This window comes from Phacochoerus africanus, chromosome 5 (genome assembly GCF_016906955.1).
Source record: "Phacochoerus africanus isolate WHEZ1 chromosome 5, ROS_Pafr_v1, whole genome shotgun sequence".
In the NCBI taxonomy this organism is placed as follows: Eukaryota; Metazoa; Chordata; class Mammalia; order Artiodactyla; family Suidae; genus Phacochoerus; species Phacochoerus africanus.
In genome coordinates, this window is record NC_062548.1 from 90,462,115 (window position 1) to 90,478,279 (window position 16,165).

A 16,165-nucleotide genomic window follows, 5' to 3' on the forward strand; every position below is an offset into this window, starting at 1 on the left:
ACTGGATTGATCTTCCATTACAGTGGAAGTGTGGAAGTGGTGAAGATACCCTTGACTTGTTCTTATCTTAGAGATAAAGCATTTAGTTTTTCATTATCAAGTATGATATTAGCTGTTGAATTTTCATAGATGCTTTTTTTTTTTTGTCTTTTAGGGCTGCACTGGCAGCATATGGAGGTTCCCAGGCTAGGGGTCCAGTTGGAGCTGTAGCTGCCAGCCTATGCCACAGCAACGCCGGATCTGAGCCACATCTGCAATCTACACCACAGCTCACCGAAATGCCAGATCCTTAACCCACTGGGCGAGGCCAGGGATCGGACCGAGTCCTCATGGATGTTAGTCGGATTTGTTAACCACTGAGCCACGATGGGAATTCCCCATAGATGCTCTTTTGAGGGTGATAAAATTCCCTTCTACTTATTTATGGTTGGTAAGAATTTTTGTCAAGAATATATGTTAGATTTGTTGAATACTTTTTCTACATTTATTGAGATGATCATGTTTTTGTTTTTGTTTTTGTTTTGTCCTCTAGCATATTAATATAATGTACTGCTTTCCTGGGGAAAAATGCCACAGAATTTAATAAACTTACTATAATTACAGAGTTGTATAGCCATTACATATAATTTTAGAACATTTTCAATATTCCAAAAATAAACCTTGTATCCATTAATTCCTCATCCTCTACTGCTCCCCCTCCAAACCCTGAGTAACCACTGATCTACTTACTCTCTATATAGATCTGTTTATTTTGGACCTTTCATGTAAATAGGATTGCATAATAGTTTTTGGTAACTAGTTTCACTCACTTAGCATAATGTTTTTATTTTATTTTTTTAATTTTATTTATTTATTATCATTATTATTATTATTTTTTTGGTCTTTTTGCTATTTTTTTGGGCCGCTCCCTCGGCATATGGAGGTTCCCAGGCTAGGGGTCGAATCGGAGCTGTAGCCACTGGCCTACGCCAGAGCCACAGCAACGAGGGATCCGAGCCGCATCTGCAACCTACACCACAGCTCACGGCAACGCCGGATCGTTAACCCACTGAGCAAGGGCAGGGACCGAACCTGCAACCTCATGGTTCCTAGTTGGATTCGTTAACCACTGCGCCACGACGGGAACTCTGCATAATATTTTTAAAATTTATTTGTGCTGTAGCATGTATCAATAGTTCATCCCTTTTTTATGGTCAAATTGCATGTATATATACAAATTCCACTTTATGGATATACTGCATTTTGTTTATCACTTTATGGTCATTTGGGTTTTGATGTTTTGGCTGTTGCAAATAATGCAGCTGTGAGCATTTCTGTACAAGTTTAGGTGTGGATATGTTTTTATTTCTCTTGGTTAGATACATGGGAGTAGAATTTCTGGATTCTATCCTTTGCCCATTTGAAAATTGTATTATTTGTGTTCTTAATTATTGAGTTGCCAAGTGCTCTTTTTTATTCCAGATAAAAATCTCTTATCAAATAGATAATGTGCAAATATTTTCTTCCGCTCTGGATTGTCTTTTCACTTTTTTTTTTTTTGTCTTTTTAGGGCTGTACCCACAGCATGTGGAGGTTCCCAGGCTAGAGGTTGAATAGGAGCTGTAGAGGCTGGCCTATACCACATCCACAGCCACACCAGATCCTTAACCCACTGAGTGAGGCCAGGGATCAAACCTGTGTCCTCACGGATGCTAGTAAGATTTGTTTCCACTGAGCCATGATGGAAACTCCATGTCTTTTCACTTTCTTGTTGGTTTTTTTCTTTTTAAATAAATTTATTGGAGTATAATTGACTAATAATTTTGTATTACTGTTGGTGTTTTTGAGGCACGACAGTTTTTAATTTTGATGAAGTCCCATTTACCAGTCTTCTCTTTTTATGGCTGGGCTTTTGGTGTTATGTCTAAGAACTCTTCGCCTAACCTAAGATCCTATGTTTTCTTCTAGAAGTTTTATGCATTTAGGTCTATAATCTACTTTAAGTTAACTTTTGTTCATGGTGCAAGGTAGAAGTCAAAATTCACTCTTTTGCATGTGGATATCCAGTTTTCTTAGCACCATTTGTTGAAAAAACTTTTTTTTAAAAAAAGTTTTGTATGTGAAATTTAAAATATGCCACAAACAGAAACAAAATATGCTACTAAACAGAAACAGAAATGGACCCACAGATAGAGGACAGGCTTGTGGTTGCCAAGGGAGAGGGGGTAGGAAGTGGGATGAACTGGGAGTTTGTGTTAAGTAGATGCAAACTATTGCATTTGGAATGGATAAGCCATGAAGTCTTACTGTATAGCACAGGGAACCATATTCAGTCTCTTGGGATAGACCATGATGGAAGATAATATAAGAAAAGGAATGTATATATATATGTATGACTGGGTCACTTTGCTGTACGCTAGAAATTGGTACAACATTGTAAATTAACTATAGGGAAAAAATTTAAAAAATTTTTAAAGTGAAAAACAATTATTTTTTGGGGCCATGTCTATGGCATGCAGAAGTTCCCAGGCTAGGGATCAAGCTACAGCAGTGACAATTCCTTAGGCCACTAGAGAATTCAGAAAAACCTTTTCTTTGTCCATTAAATTATTTTGGCTTCTTTGTAAGGTATCAATTGATTGTAAGTGTTTGAGGTTTATTTCTAGACTCTTATTCTATTCTCTTGCTCTAGATGTCTATCCTATGCCATCATACTATATTTTTTAAAAAAAATTTATTTTCTTGGAGTTCCCTTTGTGGTTCAATAGTTAACAAACCCGACTAGGATCCATGAGGTTGCAGGTTCAATCCCTGGCCTTACTCAGTGGGTTAAGGATCCGATGTTGCCGTGAGCTGTGGTGTAGGTCTCAGACATGGCTTGGATCCCATGTTGCTGTGGCTGTGGCATAGGCTGGCAGCTGTAGCTCCAATTGGACCCCTAGCCTGGAAACTTCCATATGCCTTTGGTGAGGCCCTAAAAAGAAAAAAAAAAATTTTCTTTCAATGAATTGTATTATATTTATAGTCCTACAACCATCATCACAACCTAATTTTAGAAGATTCCATCCCAAAGCCCCAGTCCTTCCCTCCCTCTCAATCAATCCTCTTTGGTAATCTTAAGTTTTTCAAAGTCTGTGAGTCTGTTTCTATTATGCAAATAAGTTCATTTGTATCCTTTTTTAAGATTCCATATATAAGTGATAGCATATAATGTTTGTGTCTCACTGTCTGGCTAACTTCACTTAGAATGATAATTTCTAGGTCCATCCATGTTGCTGCAAATGCCATTATTTCATTCTTTTTTATGGCTGAGTAATATTCCATTGTATATGTGTACCACATCTTTGCCCAGTCCTCTGTCAGTGGACATTTAGGTAGTTTCCTCATCTTAGCTATTGCATATAGTGCTGCAATGAACATTGGGGTGCATGTATCTTTTTTGAGTCATGGTTTTCTCTGATAGATGTCCAAGAATGAGACTGCTGGATCATATGGTAATTCTATTTTTAGTTTTTTGAGGAATCTCCATATTGTTTTCCATAGTGGTTGCACCCATTTACATTTCTACCAACAGTGTAAGAAGGTTCTCTTTTCTCCACACCCTCTCCAGCATTTATTGTTTATAGACTTTCTGATGATGGCCATTCTGGATGGTGTAAGATAGTACCTCATAGTAGTTTTGATTTGCATTTCTTTTCTTTTCTTTTTCTTTTTTTGCTTTTTAGGGCCACACTTGCAGCATATGGAAGTTCCCAGGCTAGGGGTAGAATCAGAGCTGCAGCTGCTGGCGTACACCACAGCCATGGCAACTCAGGATCAGAGGTGCATCTGTGACCTATGCTGAAGCTTATAGCAATGCTGAATCCTTAACCCACTGAGCGAGGCCAGGAATTGAACCTGAATCCTTGTGGGTACTAGTTGGCTTTGTTACTGCTGAGTCACAACAGGAACTCCTTGATTTGCATTTCTCTAATAATTAGTGATATTGAACATCTTTTTACGTGCTTTTTGGCCATCTCTCTGTCTTCCTTGGAGAAATGTCTATTTAGGTCTTTGGCCCATTTTTTTATTGGATTTGTTTTTTTTTTGTTTTTTGGTTTTTAATATTGAGCTGTAGGAGGTGTTTATTTATTTTGGAGATTAACTGCTTGTCAGTCACTTCATTTGCATATATTTTCTCCTATTCTATGGATTGTCTTTTTGTTTTATTTAGGATTTCCTTTGCTGTGCAAAAATTTTAAGTTTAATTAGGTACCATTTGTTTATTTTTGGTTTTATTATCACTGCTCTAGGAAGTGGATCTGAGAGAATATATTGCTGCATTTTATGTCAGAGAGTGTTTTCCTCCAAGAGTTTTATAGTATCTAGTCTTATATCTTTTATCCATTTGAGTTTATTTTTTAAGTGCATTGTTAGAATGTTCTAATTTCATTCTTTTACATGTAGTTGTCCACTTTTTCCAACACCACTTATTGAAGAGGCTATCTTTTCTCCATTGTATATTCTTGCCTCCTTTGTCATGGATTAGTTGACCATAGGTGCATGGGTTTATTTCTTTGCTTTCTATCCTGTTCCATTGATCTATATTTCTGTCTTTGTGCCAGTATCATACTGTTTTGATAACTATAGCTTTGTAGTATAGTCTGAAGTCAGGGAGCCTGATTCCTCCAGCTCCATTTTTTCTTTCTCAGGGTTGCTTTGGCTATTGTGGTCTTTTGCATTTCCAAGTAAACTTTAAAATATTTTGTTCTAGTTCTTTGGTAATTTGGTAGGAATTGCATTGAATGTGTAGATTGCCTTGGGTTGTATGGTAATTTTGACAATATTGATTCTTCCAGTCCAAGAGCATGGTATATCTTTCCATCTGTTTGCATCATCTTTGATTTCCTTCATCAGCCTCTTATAGTTTTCAGAGTACAGTTCTTTTTTTCACTTTAGATAGGTTTATTCCTACGTATTTTTTTTTTTTTGAGACAGTGGTACATGAGATTGTTTCTTAGTTTCTCTTTCTGATCTTTCATTGTTAGTATATAGAAATTAATTTGAGGAGTTTCCATTGTGGCTCAGCAGTAATGAACCTGACTAGTAATTTTGTATCCTGCAGCTTTACCAAATTCATTGTTGAGCTCTATCAGTTTTCTGGCAGCGTCCTTAGGATTTTCTAGGTATAGTATCATGTCATCTGCAAATAGTGATAGTTTTACTTCTTCCTTTCCAATTTGGATTCCTTTTTATTTCTTTTTCTTCTCCGATGTTGAATAGAAGTGGTTTGAGCAGAATCCTTGTCTTATTTTTGATCTTAGTGGGAATTCTTTCAGCTTTTCACCATTAAGAATGATGTTACCTGTGAGTTTTTCATATATGGCCTTTATTATGTCGAGGTATGTTTCCTCAATCCCACTTTCTGGAGGGTTTTTATCAGAAATGGGTGTTGTCAAAAGCTTTTTCTGCCTCTATTGAGAGGATCATATAGTTTTTGTTCTTCAGTTCATTAATATGGGGTATCACACTGATTGATTTGCAAGTATTGAAAAATCCTTGCATCCCTGGGGTAAATCCTGCTTGATCACAGTGTATGATCCTTTCAATGTATTGCTGGATTCAATTTGCTAGTATTTTGTTGAGGATTTTTGCATCTATATTCATCAGTGATAGTGGCCTATAGTTTTCTTTTCTTTTTTTGTGGTATCTTTGGTTTTGGTATCAGGGTGGTGGTGGCCTCATAGAGTTTGGGAGTGTTCCTTCCTCTGCAGTTTTTTGGAATAGTTTTGGAAGGATAGGTGTTAGCTCTTTCTTTAAATTTTTGATGGAATTTTCCTGTGAAGCCATCTGGTCACAGACTTTTGTTTGTTGAAAGTTTTTACATCACAGTTTCAATTTCAATTACTTGTGATTGGTCTGTTCATCTTTTCTATTTCTTCTTGGTTTAGTCTTAGAAGATTGTACTTTTCTAACAATTTGTCCATTTCTTCTGGGTCGTCCATTTTATTGGCATGTAGTTGCTCGTAGTAGATCATATCCTTTGTATTTCAGTGATGTCTGTTGTAAAATCTCCTTTTTCGTTTCTAATTTTATTGATTTGAGTCCTCTTTCTTTTTTTCTTTTTTTTTGTCTTTTTTTGCTATTTCTTGGGCCACTCCCGCGGCATATGGAGGTTCCCAGGCTAGGGGTCTAATCGGAGCTGTAGCCACTGGCCTACGCCAGAGCCTCAGCAACGCAGGATCCGAGCCGCATCTGCAACCTACACCACAGCTCACGGCAACGCCGGATCGTTAACTCACTGAGCAAGGGCAGGGACCGAACCCACAACCTCATGGTTCCTAGTCGGATTCGTTAACCACTGCGCCACGACGGGAACTCCTCTTTCTTTTTTTCTTGATGAGTCTGGCTAAGGGTTTATGAATTTTGTTCCTCTTTCCAAAGAAACAGCTTTTAGTTTTCATTGATATTTACTATTGTTTTCTTCATTTCTATTTCATTTATTTCTGCTCTGATCTTTATGATTTCTTTCCTTCTGCTAACTTTGGGTTTTGTCTGTCTTTCTGTAGTTGGTATAAAGTTAGGTTGTTTATTTGAGATTTTTCTAGTTTTCTGAGGTAGGCTTGTATTGCTATAAACTTCCCTCTTAGACCTGCTTTTGCTGCATCCCGTAGGTTTTGGAGTGATGTGTCTTTGTTGTTGTTTGCTTCTAGGTATTTTTGAATTTCCTCTTTGATTTCTTCAGATATCCATTGGTTGTTTAGTACCATGTGTTTAGTCTCCAAGTGTTTGTGGGCTTTTTTGCAATTTTTTTTCTTGTTGTTGATTTCCAGTCTTATAGTGTCATGGTCAGAAAAGATGCTTGATATGATTTCAATTTTCTTAAATTTATGAGGCTTGATTTGTGGCCCAGAATGTGATCTATTCTAGAAAATGTTCCATGTGCACTTGAGAAGAATGTTATTCTGCTTTTGGACGGAATATTCTATAAATATATATCAAGTCCATCTGGTCTAATGCAACATTTAAGGCCTGTGTTTCATTGTTGATTTTCTCTGGGTGATCTGTCCATTTCCATAAGTGGAGTGTTAAAGTCCCCCACTATTATTGTGTTGTTGTCAATTTCTTCTTTGAGCTGTTCCTATATTGGGTGCATACATATTTACAATTGTTATATCTTCTTCTTGGAATTTCCTTTGATCTTTATGCAATATCCTTCTTTGTCTCTTATAACATTCTTTATTTGAAGGTCTGTTTTGTCTGATATGAGTACTGCTACTCTACCTTTCTTTTGATTTCTGTTTGCATGGAATATTTTCTCCCTATCCTCGCACTTTCAGTTTATATGTGTCCATAGAACTGAAGTGGATACCTTGAAGACAGCATATATGTGGATCATGTTTTTGTATCCATTCAGCCAGTCTATGTCTTTTGGTTGGGGCATTTAGTCCATTTACATTTAATGTAGTTATTGATATGTATGTTCTTATTGCCATTTTGTTAATTGTTTTTGGTGGTCTTTTTTTCTTCCCTTCTCTTGTGGTTTGATGACTGTCTTTGGTGTTATATTTGGATTGGTTTTTCTTTTCTTTCTTTTTTTTTAGACTTTGAATTTTTTCTATTTTAATGATTTTTATTTTCTTCCATTATAGCTGATTTACATGCTTCTGTCAAGTTTCTACTGTACAGCAAGGTGACCCAGTCACACATACATATATACATTCTTTTTTCTCACATTATCATTCTCCATCATAAGTAACTAGATATGGTTCCCACTGCTATACAGCAGGATCTCATTGTTTATCCATTCCAAAAGCAATATTTTGCACCTATTACCCCAAATTCCTAGTCCATCCCACTCCCTCCCTCTTGGCAACTACAAGTCTCTTCTCCATGTCCATGATTTTCTTTTCTGTACCATATATTAGATTCCATATATGTGATATCATATGGTATTTGTCTTTCTCTTTCTGACTTACTTCACTTAGTATGAGAGTCTCTAGTTTCACCCATGTTGCTGCAAATGACATTATTTTGTTCTTTTTTATGGCCGAGTAGAATTCCATTATATATACATACATCATATCTTGGTAACCCATTCATCTGCCGATGGACTTTCATATTGTTTCCATGTATTGGCTATTGTGAATAGTGCTGCAATGAACATACGGGTGCATGTGTCTTTTTCAAGGAAAGTTTTGTCTTGATATATGCTCAAGAGTGGGATTACTGGGTCATATGGTAGTTCTCTATATAGTTTTCTAAGGTACCTCCATACTTGTTTCCATAATGGTTGTACCAATTTACACTCCCATCAACAGTGTAGGAGGGCTCCCTTTTCTCCACACCCTCTCCACCTTTCCAGCATTTTTTATTTGTGGACTTATTAATGATGGCCATTCTGACTGGTGTGAGGTGGTACCTCCTAGTAGTTTTGATTTGCATGTCTCTAATCATCAGTGATGTTGAACATTTTTTCATGTGCTTTTTGGCCATCTGTGTATCTTTGGAGAAATGTCTACTCAGGTCTTTTGCCCATTTTTCCATTGGGTTGTTGGCTTTTTTGTTGTTGAGTTGTTTGTATATTTTAGAGATTAAGCCCTTGTCAGTTGCATCATTTGAAACTATTTTCTCCCATTCTGTAACTTTTTTTTTTATGGTCTTCTTTGCTATGCAAAAGCTTGTCAGTTTCAGTCCATTGGTTTATTTTTGCTTTTATTTCTGTTGCCTTGGGAGACTGACCTGAGAAAATATTTGTAAGGTTAATGTCAGAGAATTAACGTTTGATGGTGTCTTGTCTTACATTTAAGTCTTTCAGCCATTTTGAGTTTATTTTTGTGCATGGTATGAGGATGTGTTCCAGTTTCATTGATGTACATATGGCTATCCAGTTTTTCCAGCACCACTTGCTGAAAAGACTGTATTTTTCCCATTTTATATTCTTGTCTCCTTTGTCGAAGGTTAATTGACCATAGGTGTCTGGTTTTATTTCTGGGTTCTCTGTTCTGTTCCATTGTTCTGTATGTCTGTTTTGGTACCAGCACCACACTATCTTGATTACTGTGGCTAAAGTCAGAGAGAGTTATGCCTCCTGCTCGGTTTTTGTTCCTCAGGATTGCTTTGGCAATTCTGGGTCTTTTGTGGTTCCATATAAATTTTTGGTTGTTCTAGTTCTGTGAAAAATGCCATGGGTAATTTGATAGGGATTGCATTGAATCTGTATATTACTTTGGGTAGTATGGCCATTTTTACAATATTAATTTTTCCAATCCAGAAGCATGGAATATCTTTCTATTTCTTTGAATTCTCTTTAACTTCCTTGATGAATGTTTTATAGTTCTCAGCCAGAAGTCTTTTATCTCCTTGGTTGGGTGTATTCCCAGGTATTTGATTTTTTGGAGGGTACAATTTTAAAAGGTATTGTATTTTTGTATTCCTTTCCTAGTATTTCATTTTTAATATACAGAAATGCAACTGATTTCTGAATGTTAATCTTATATCCTGCTACTTTGCTGAATTTGTTGATCAGTTCGAGTAGTTTTTGGATTGAGTCCTTAGGATTTTCTATATATAGTATCATGTCATCTGCATACAGTGACAATTTTACTTCTTCTCTTCCAATTTGGATACCTTTTATTTCTTTTGTTTGTCTGATTGCTGTGGTTAGTACTTCTAATACTATGTTGAATAAAAGTGGTGAGAGTGAGCATCCTTATCTTGTTCCAGATTTTAGTGGGAAGGGTTTCAGCTTTTCTCCATTAAGTATTATATTTGCTGTGGGTTTGCCATAAGTAGCCTTTATTATGTTAAGCTATGTTCCGTCTGTACCCACTTTGGTAAGAATTTTGATCATGAATGGATGTTGGACTTTGTCAAGTGCCTTTTCTGCATCTATTGAGATGATCACGTGGTTTTTGACTTTTCTTTTGTTAATGTGGTGTATGACATTGATTTGTGTATGTTGAACCATCCTTGTGCACCTGGGATGAATCCCACCTGGTTGTGGTGTATGATCTTTTTTATATGTTGTTGGATTCAGTTGGCTAAAATTTTGTTGAGAATTTTTGTGTCTATATTCATCAAAGATATTGGCCTATAGTTTTTTTTGGTAGAATCTTTGTCTGGTTTTGGTATTAGGGTGATGGTGGTGTCCTAGAATGTCTTTGGGAGTCTTCCTTCTTCAACCTTTTGGACAAGTTTAAGGAGGATGGGTATAAGTTTCTCTTTGTATGTTTTGTAGAATTCACCTGTGAAGCCATCGGGTGCTGGACTTTTATTTGTAGGGAGTGATTTTATGACCTCTTCCATTTCATTTCTAGTGATGGGTCTGTTCAGTTGATCTGTTTCTTCTTGATTCAGTTTTGGCAGGCTGTAAGTCTCTAGAAAGTTGTCCATTTCTTCTAGGTTGTCAAATTTGTTGGCATACAATTGTCATAGTATTCTCTCATGGTTTTGTATTTCTGCAGTATCTGTTGTGACTTTTCCTTTTTCATTTCTTATTTTGTTTATTTGGGTTTTTTCTCTCCTCTTCTTGGTGAGTCTACCCAGAGGCTTGTCAATTTTGTTTACCTTTTCAAAGAACCAGCTCTTGGTTTTATTGATTTTTTTCTGTTGTTTTTTTTTTTTTTTGAATCTCTATTTTATTGATTTCCTCTCTGATCATTATGATTTCCTCCCTTCTGCTGACTTTAGGTTTTATTTGTTCTTCTTCTAATTCATTTAGGTGTTGGGTTAAGTTGTCAATTTGAGATTTTTTTTCTTTTTTGAAGAATGCCTGTATTGTGATGAGTTTCCCTCTGAGCACTGAATTTGCAGCATCCCATAGATTTTGAGTGGTTTGTCTTCATTATCATTTGTCTCGAGGTATTTTTTAATTTCCTTCTTGATTTCCTCATTGACCCATTGGTTTTTTAGTAGCATGTTGTTTAGTCTTCATGTACATAGTTTTTTCTCATTTCTTTTCCTGTGGTTGATTTCTACTTTCATGTCAGTGTTGTCAGAGAAGATACTTGAAATAATTTCTATACTTTTAAATTTGTTGAGGTTAGCTTTGTGTCCAAGTATATGATCAATCTTTGAGAATGTTCCGCGTGCTCTTGAGAGGAACATACATTCTGATTTTTTTGGATGTAATGTCCAAAAAATGTCAATTGAGTCTAACTTCTCTATTGTCATTTAGAATCTCTGTTACCTTATTGATTTTTGGTGTAGAGGATCTGTCCATTGATGTGAGGGGGGTATTAAAGTCTCCTACTATTATTGTATTCCCATCAATTTCTCCTTTTATGTCTGTTATGTTGTGGGTATCTGGGTGCTCCTATATTAGGGGCATATATATTGATGATTGTAATATCCTCTTCTTGAATCGATCCTTTTACCATTAAATAGTGTCCTTCTTTATCTTTCTTTATGGCCTTAATTTTATTTATTTATCTTTTATGGCCTTCACTTTAAAGTCTATTTTGTCTGATATATGAGTATTGCAATTCCTGCTTTCCTATCTTGTCCATTCGCATGAAATATCTTTCCCCATCCCCTCACTTTCAATCTATATGTGTCCTTTGCCCTGAGGTGAGTCTCCTGTGTACAGCAGATTGTAGGTTTTTGCTTTTTGATCCAATCTGCCACTCTGTGTATTTTGATTTGAGCATTCAGTCCATTGACATTTAAAGTAATTATTGATAAATATGTATCTATTTCCATCTTAAACCTGTTTTCCAGTTGATTCTATGTTTCCCATTTCTTCCTTCCTTTTTTTGGTTGGATGATTTCCATTTATTTTCTGCTTGTGTACTTTTCTCTTTAGTGTTTGTGAATGTAATTTTCTGTTTTGATTTGGGGTTGCCCTGTTTTTTAAGTATGTTTACCCCTTCCTGTATCTGCTTGCTTTAGCCTGATAGTCATATAGGCTCAAACACATTATTAAAAAAAAAAAAGAATCTACATATATATCACTCTGCTTTTCACATAGTGTATGATATTTAGTCATTATCCAAAATATAAAGTTTAATCTATAAACTTTAACATTATAAAAGTATAATTTTAGATACAAATTTTTAGAAAATGCAATGACATTAAAATAATAATATTAAGAAAAAGCAAACTATTAATTAAAATTGACCAAAAACTTTTTTTCTCTTTTGTAGCTGTTGGAAAAATTAGGGGAAAGCTTTTCCCATTACTCTTATTTTTTGAAGCTATCTTTAGCATAAGTCATGCTTTTAGACATCCTGTTGATGCAGAACTAACTCTGGAAGGAATCAAATGTGGATTATCTGAGAAACGTTTAGATTTAGTTATCAATTGGGTCACCCAAGAAAGGTAAGCAAAACTGAGCTTTTAACTTTATTTTATTATTATTTTTTTTATTCTTTTTTTTTTTGTCTTTTGTCGTTGTTGTTGTTGCTATTTCTTGGGCCGCTCCCGCGGCGTATGGAGGTTCCCAGGCTAGGGGTTGAATCGGAGCTGTAGCCACCGGCCTACGCCAGAGCCACAGCAACGCGGGATCCCAGCCGCGTCTGCAACCTACACCGCAGCTCACGGCAACGCCGGATCATTAACCGACTGAGCAAGGGCAGGGACCGAACCCGCAACCTCATGGTTCCTAGTCGGATTCGTTAACCACTGCGCCACGACGGGAACTCCTTAACTTTATTTTGAAATTTGGTTAATAAAGTTTTTGTTCTCAAAATTTTAATAATTTTCTTTTTTTTTTTCCTTTCTTTTTTCCCCATGGCTTCACCTGCGGCATATGGAAGTTCCCAGGCTAGGTGTCAAATTGGTGCTGCAGCTTCAGGCCTATGCCATAGCCATGGCAACACCAGATACAAGCTGTAACACCCAATTCTTTTTTTTTTTTTTCTGTTTTTTTCTGGCAGATACAAGCTGTAACACCCAATTCTTTTTTTTTTTTTTCTGTTTTTTTCTGGCATATGGAGGTTCCCAGGCTAGGGGTTGAATCAGAGCTGTAGCTGCCAGCCTACACCACAGCCACAGCAATGTGGGATCTGAGCCACGTCTGCAACCTACACCACAGCTCATGGCAATGCCAGATCCTTAACTCACTGAGTGAGGCCAGGGATGGAACCCTCATCTACATGGATACTAGTCAGTTTCGTTAACCGCTGAGCCTCGACAGGAGCTCCTGCAATGCCAGATTCTTAATCCACTGAGTGAGGCCAGAGATGGAACCAGCATCCTCATGGACACTATGTCAGGTCCTTAACTTGCTGAACCACAATGGGAACTCCTAAAATTTTAGTAATTTTCTTATCAATAAATTACTTAAGCATTTATTTCAGACCTCTATTGCAGTTAATAATTCAGAAGCTAGTTACTAAGCATTCAAGAATGGAGTAATGAGGCTAGTCACAATGAGCCTGGATTGGGAATTGACAAGATGATTCATGACCACTTAATGGTGCATAGAAGTTTATGGTGTACATGATTGATAGAAGGAGGGCTTCTCAAGAAAATCCTAAAAGGGACTGAATGAAGCAGGATAGGGAAGGGGAAAGAGCCAAGGAAGGATGTGACATCAGGCAAATTCTAACCTTGGCCGTATTGTAGAAGAATGGCTCTGAAGCATGAAACATATCACAGAGCCGTTCCCCCCTGAGGCCAGGGGCCAGCCTTCCATTCTTCTCAGTCAGTCAGTCAAGAAGACTGCCTGGATGGGGTGGGAGAATGTAACTTTCTGAGCATGGTGGCTCCCACTAGTCAAGGGCAGTTCCCTATGGAAGGAAAGGACCTGTGAGCCTAGAGCCATTAGGGAAGGCTACGCTGGGCCAGTAAGAAGGATTTGAGCAGGACACCAAAACATTATCTGCCTTAATTATCCATTTGCATAATACAGATATATTTGCTTCTCACATTAAGTTCACTCCATCCAGGCACAGCTTCTCCAGAATTCTATGGCCCTAATTCTTGGGGAAACATATAAGAGGAGGGTTAGTGGGATGAAAGATAGCCCTTGTTGCTAGGTCCTAGGGTTGTAATTTTTTTTACAACGTTATTGAGATGATAATTTACATACAATAGCCTATACATATTTAAAGCGTAAAATTTGATGAGTTTTCTAAAAACAGCATTATGGAGGGAGTCCCTGTTCTAGCTCAATGGATTAAGAACCGGACTGATATCCATGAGGATGCGGGTTCAATCCCTGGCCTCACTCAGTGGGTTATGGATCCGGCGTTGCTCCATAGGCTGGTGGCTGTGGCTCTGATTCGACCCCAGCTGGGGAACATCTATGTGCCATGAGTGTGGCCCTAAAAAGACAAAACAAACAAAAAAACCCACAGCATTATGGAGATATAATTACATATAATTACCTATATATTTAAAGTGTACACTTTGATGAATTTTGACATATGTACCATGAAATCATCACCATAATCAAGATGATAAACATATCCATGACCCTCAGATATTTCCTTTGTAATGCCGTTTTCCTTCTACCACCTCATTCCATCCCCCTCCCTATTTCGAGATAACCACTGATCTACTTTCTGTTACTCTAGATTAGTTTTCATTTTCTAGAATTTTATATGTATGGAATCACACATTGTATATTTTTTCTGCTTGGTCTGCTTTCACTTATAATTATTTTGAGATTCACACATACTAGTACTCATTATCTTTTTCCTTCATTACCCATTTTAGATTCTGCTTATACTTCTTTTGGTCTTGATGGTTTATCTGGTAGGATGACTGTGGTTACTATGCTTTTATCAAACCATGGTTATTGATTTACCCACTAACAGTGTTTAGTTGACATGGGACTACCCAGAGATATTTTCGTAGATCATCTGCACCTGTAACAGACAGTAATGTACCATTTGAAAAACAGCTGTTGGGTCCTGCTAAAGTGGGAATATTTATCCATGGAACATCACTGACTGTACAACACAAAATGCTCATCATTAACTATATTCTGATGGATTCACCAAGTCATAAGGTCATGTGGGCTCAAAAGAGTCAATCCAAAATCAGGTACAACCAAGATGCATCCTCAAGCAGATCCAGAGCACACCTGTAAGCTTTATGAAGAGGTGGCCCAGGGAATTTCTTTTGTGGCTCAGTAGGCTAAGAATCCAACCAGTAACCATGAGGATGTGGGTTCTCCATCCCTGGCCTTGCTCAGTGGGTTAAGGATCTGGCATTTCCATGAGCTGTGGTATAGGTTGCAGATGTGACTCAGATCTGGTGTTGCTGTGGCTGTGGTGTAGGCTGGCAGCTGAAGCTCTGATTTGACCCCTAGCCTGGAAACTTCCACATATGCTGCAAGGGTGGCCCTAGAAAGGCCAAAAAAAATTAAAAAAAGGTGGCCCAGACCCCATGTTAACTACTGCTGCCTGATGGATACTACTTCCACAGCTCACACCTTTGGGCTCTTGCAAGGGTGGGTTACCCAAGACCAGCAGTCAGAGAAAGAAAAACAATTCCAAACTTGGTTCATGGGAAGTTTAGATGGTGTCCAGGCGATGCCAGCTTGTTATTCCCTCTTAGGATGATGGAGGAACTTTCTCAGGATGAAGTGTAATTGTAGGTGCTGTATTCCCAACATATAGAATACTTGAGTCTGGGAAATAAAGAGTGGCCCTGCTCAATATCACTCCCAGGAGCATGCTTGGAGAGTGTATTAGTCAGGATTCTCCAGAGAAACAGAAAAATTGTATATCAACTAAGAAATTGGCTCTTATGCCTATTGAAGCTGAGAAGTCCCAAGATCTACAGTCAGCATTCTGGGAACTCAAGAGAGTTAATGGTGTTAAGTTCAAATCCAAAAGCTGGCAGCTTTGAGACCCAAAGGCAGGAAAAGACTGAAGTCCTGGCTAAGTAGTCAGGCAGGATGAACCCCCCTTACTTGAGGGAGTCATCCTTTTTGTACAGTGGCCTTCAACTGATTGAGTGAGAGCCACCCACATTCAGGAGAGCAATCTGCTTTATTCATTCTGCCATTAAAATGTTCCTCTCTTCAAGTGCACTCTCACAGACACATCCAAAATAACATTTGACCAAATATCTGGGCATTCCACAGCCCAGTCATGTTGACACACAAAGTTAATCGTCAGCAAGTTTGTGCTTCCCATCCCTGCAATTTTAGGCTCTTTGAGTCTGGAGGTCCTGACTAATTATCATGAGAAGGTAGGATTGTTGCTAGACAATGGAGCAAAGGGGAATATGCTTGGCACTTGGGTTCCCT

At 37.6% G+C, this 16,165-nt stretch overlaps 1 protein-coding gene across 4 annotated transcripts in view; it reads left to right on the plus strand.

Moving 5' to 3' along the window:
* Positions 1 to 16,165, plus strand: part of CLHC1 (clathrin heavy chain linker domain containing 1) — a 49,746-nt gene that overhangs the window by 21,555 nt on the left and 12,026 nt on the right. For all 4 annotated transcript variants that reach the window (XM_047782070.1, XM_047782067.1, XM_047782068.1 and 1 more), the window contains one exon: positions 12,105 to 12,279. In XM_047782070.1, coding sequence (XP_047638026.1) covers positions 12,105 to 12,279 — 175 coding nt within the window. The remainder of the gene's footprint in view (positions 1 to 12,104; positions 12,280 to 16,165) is intronic.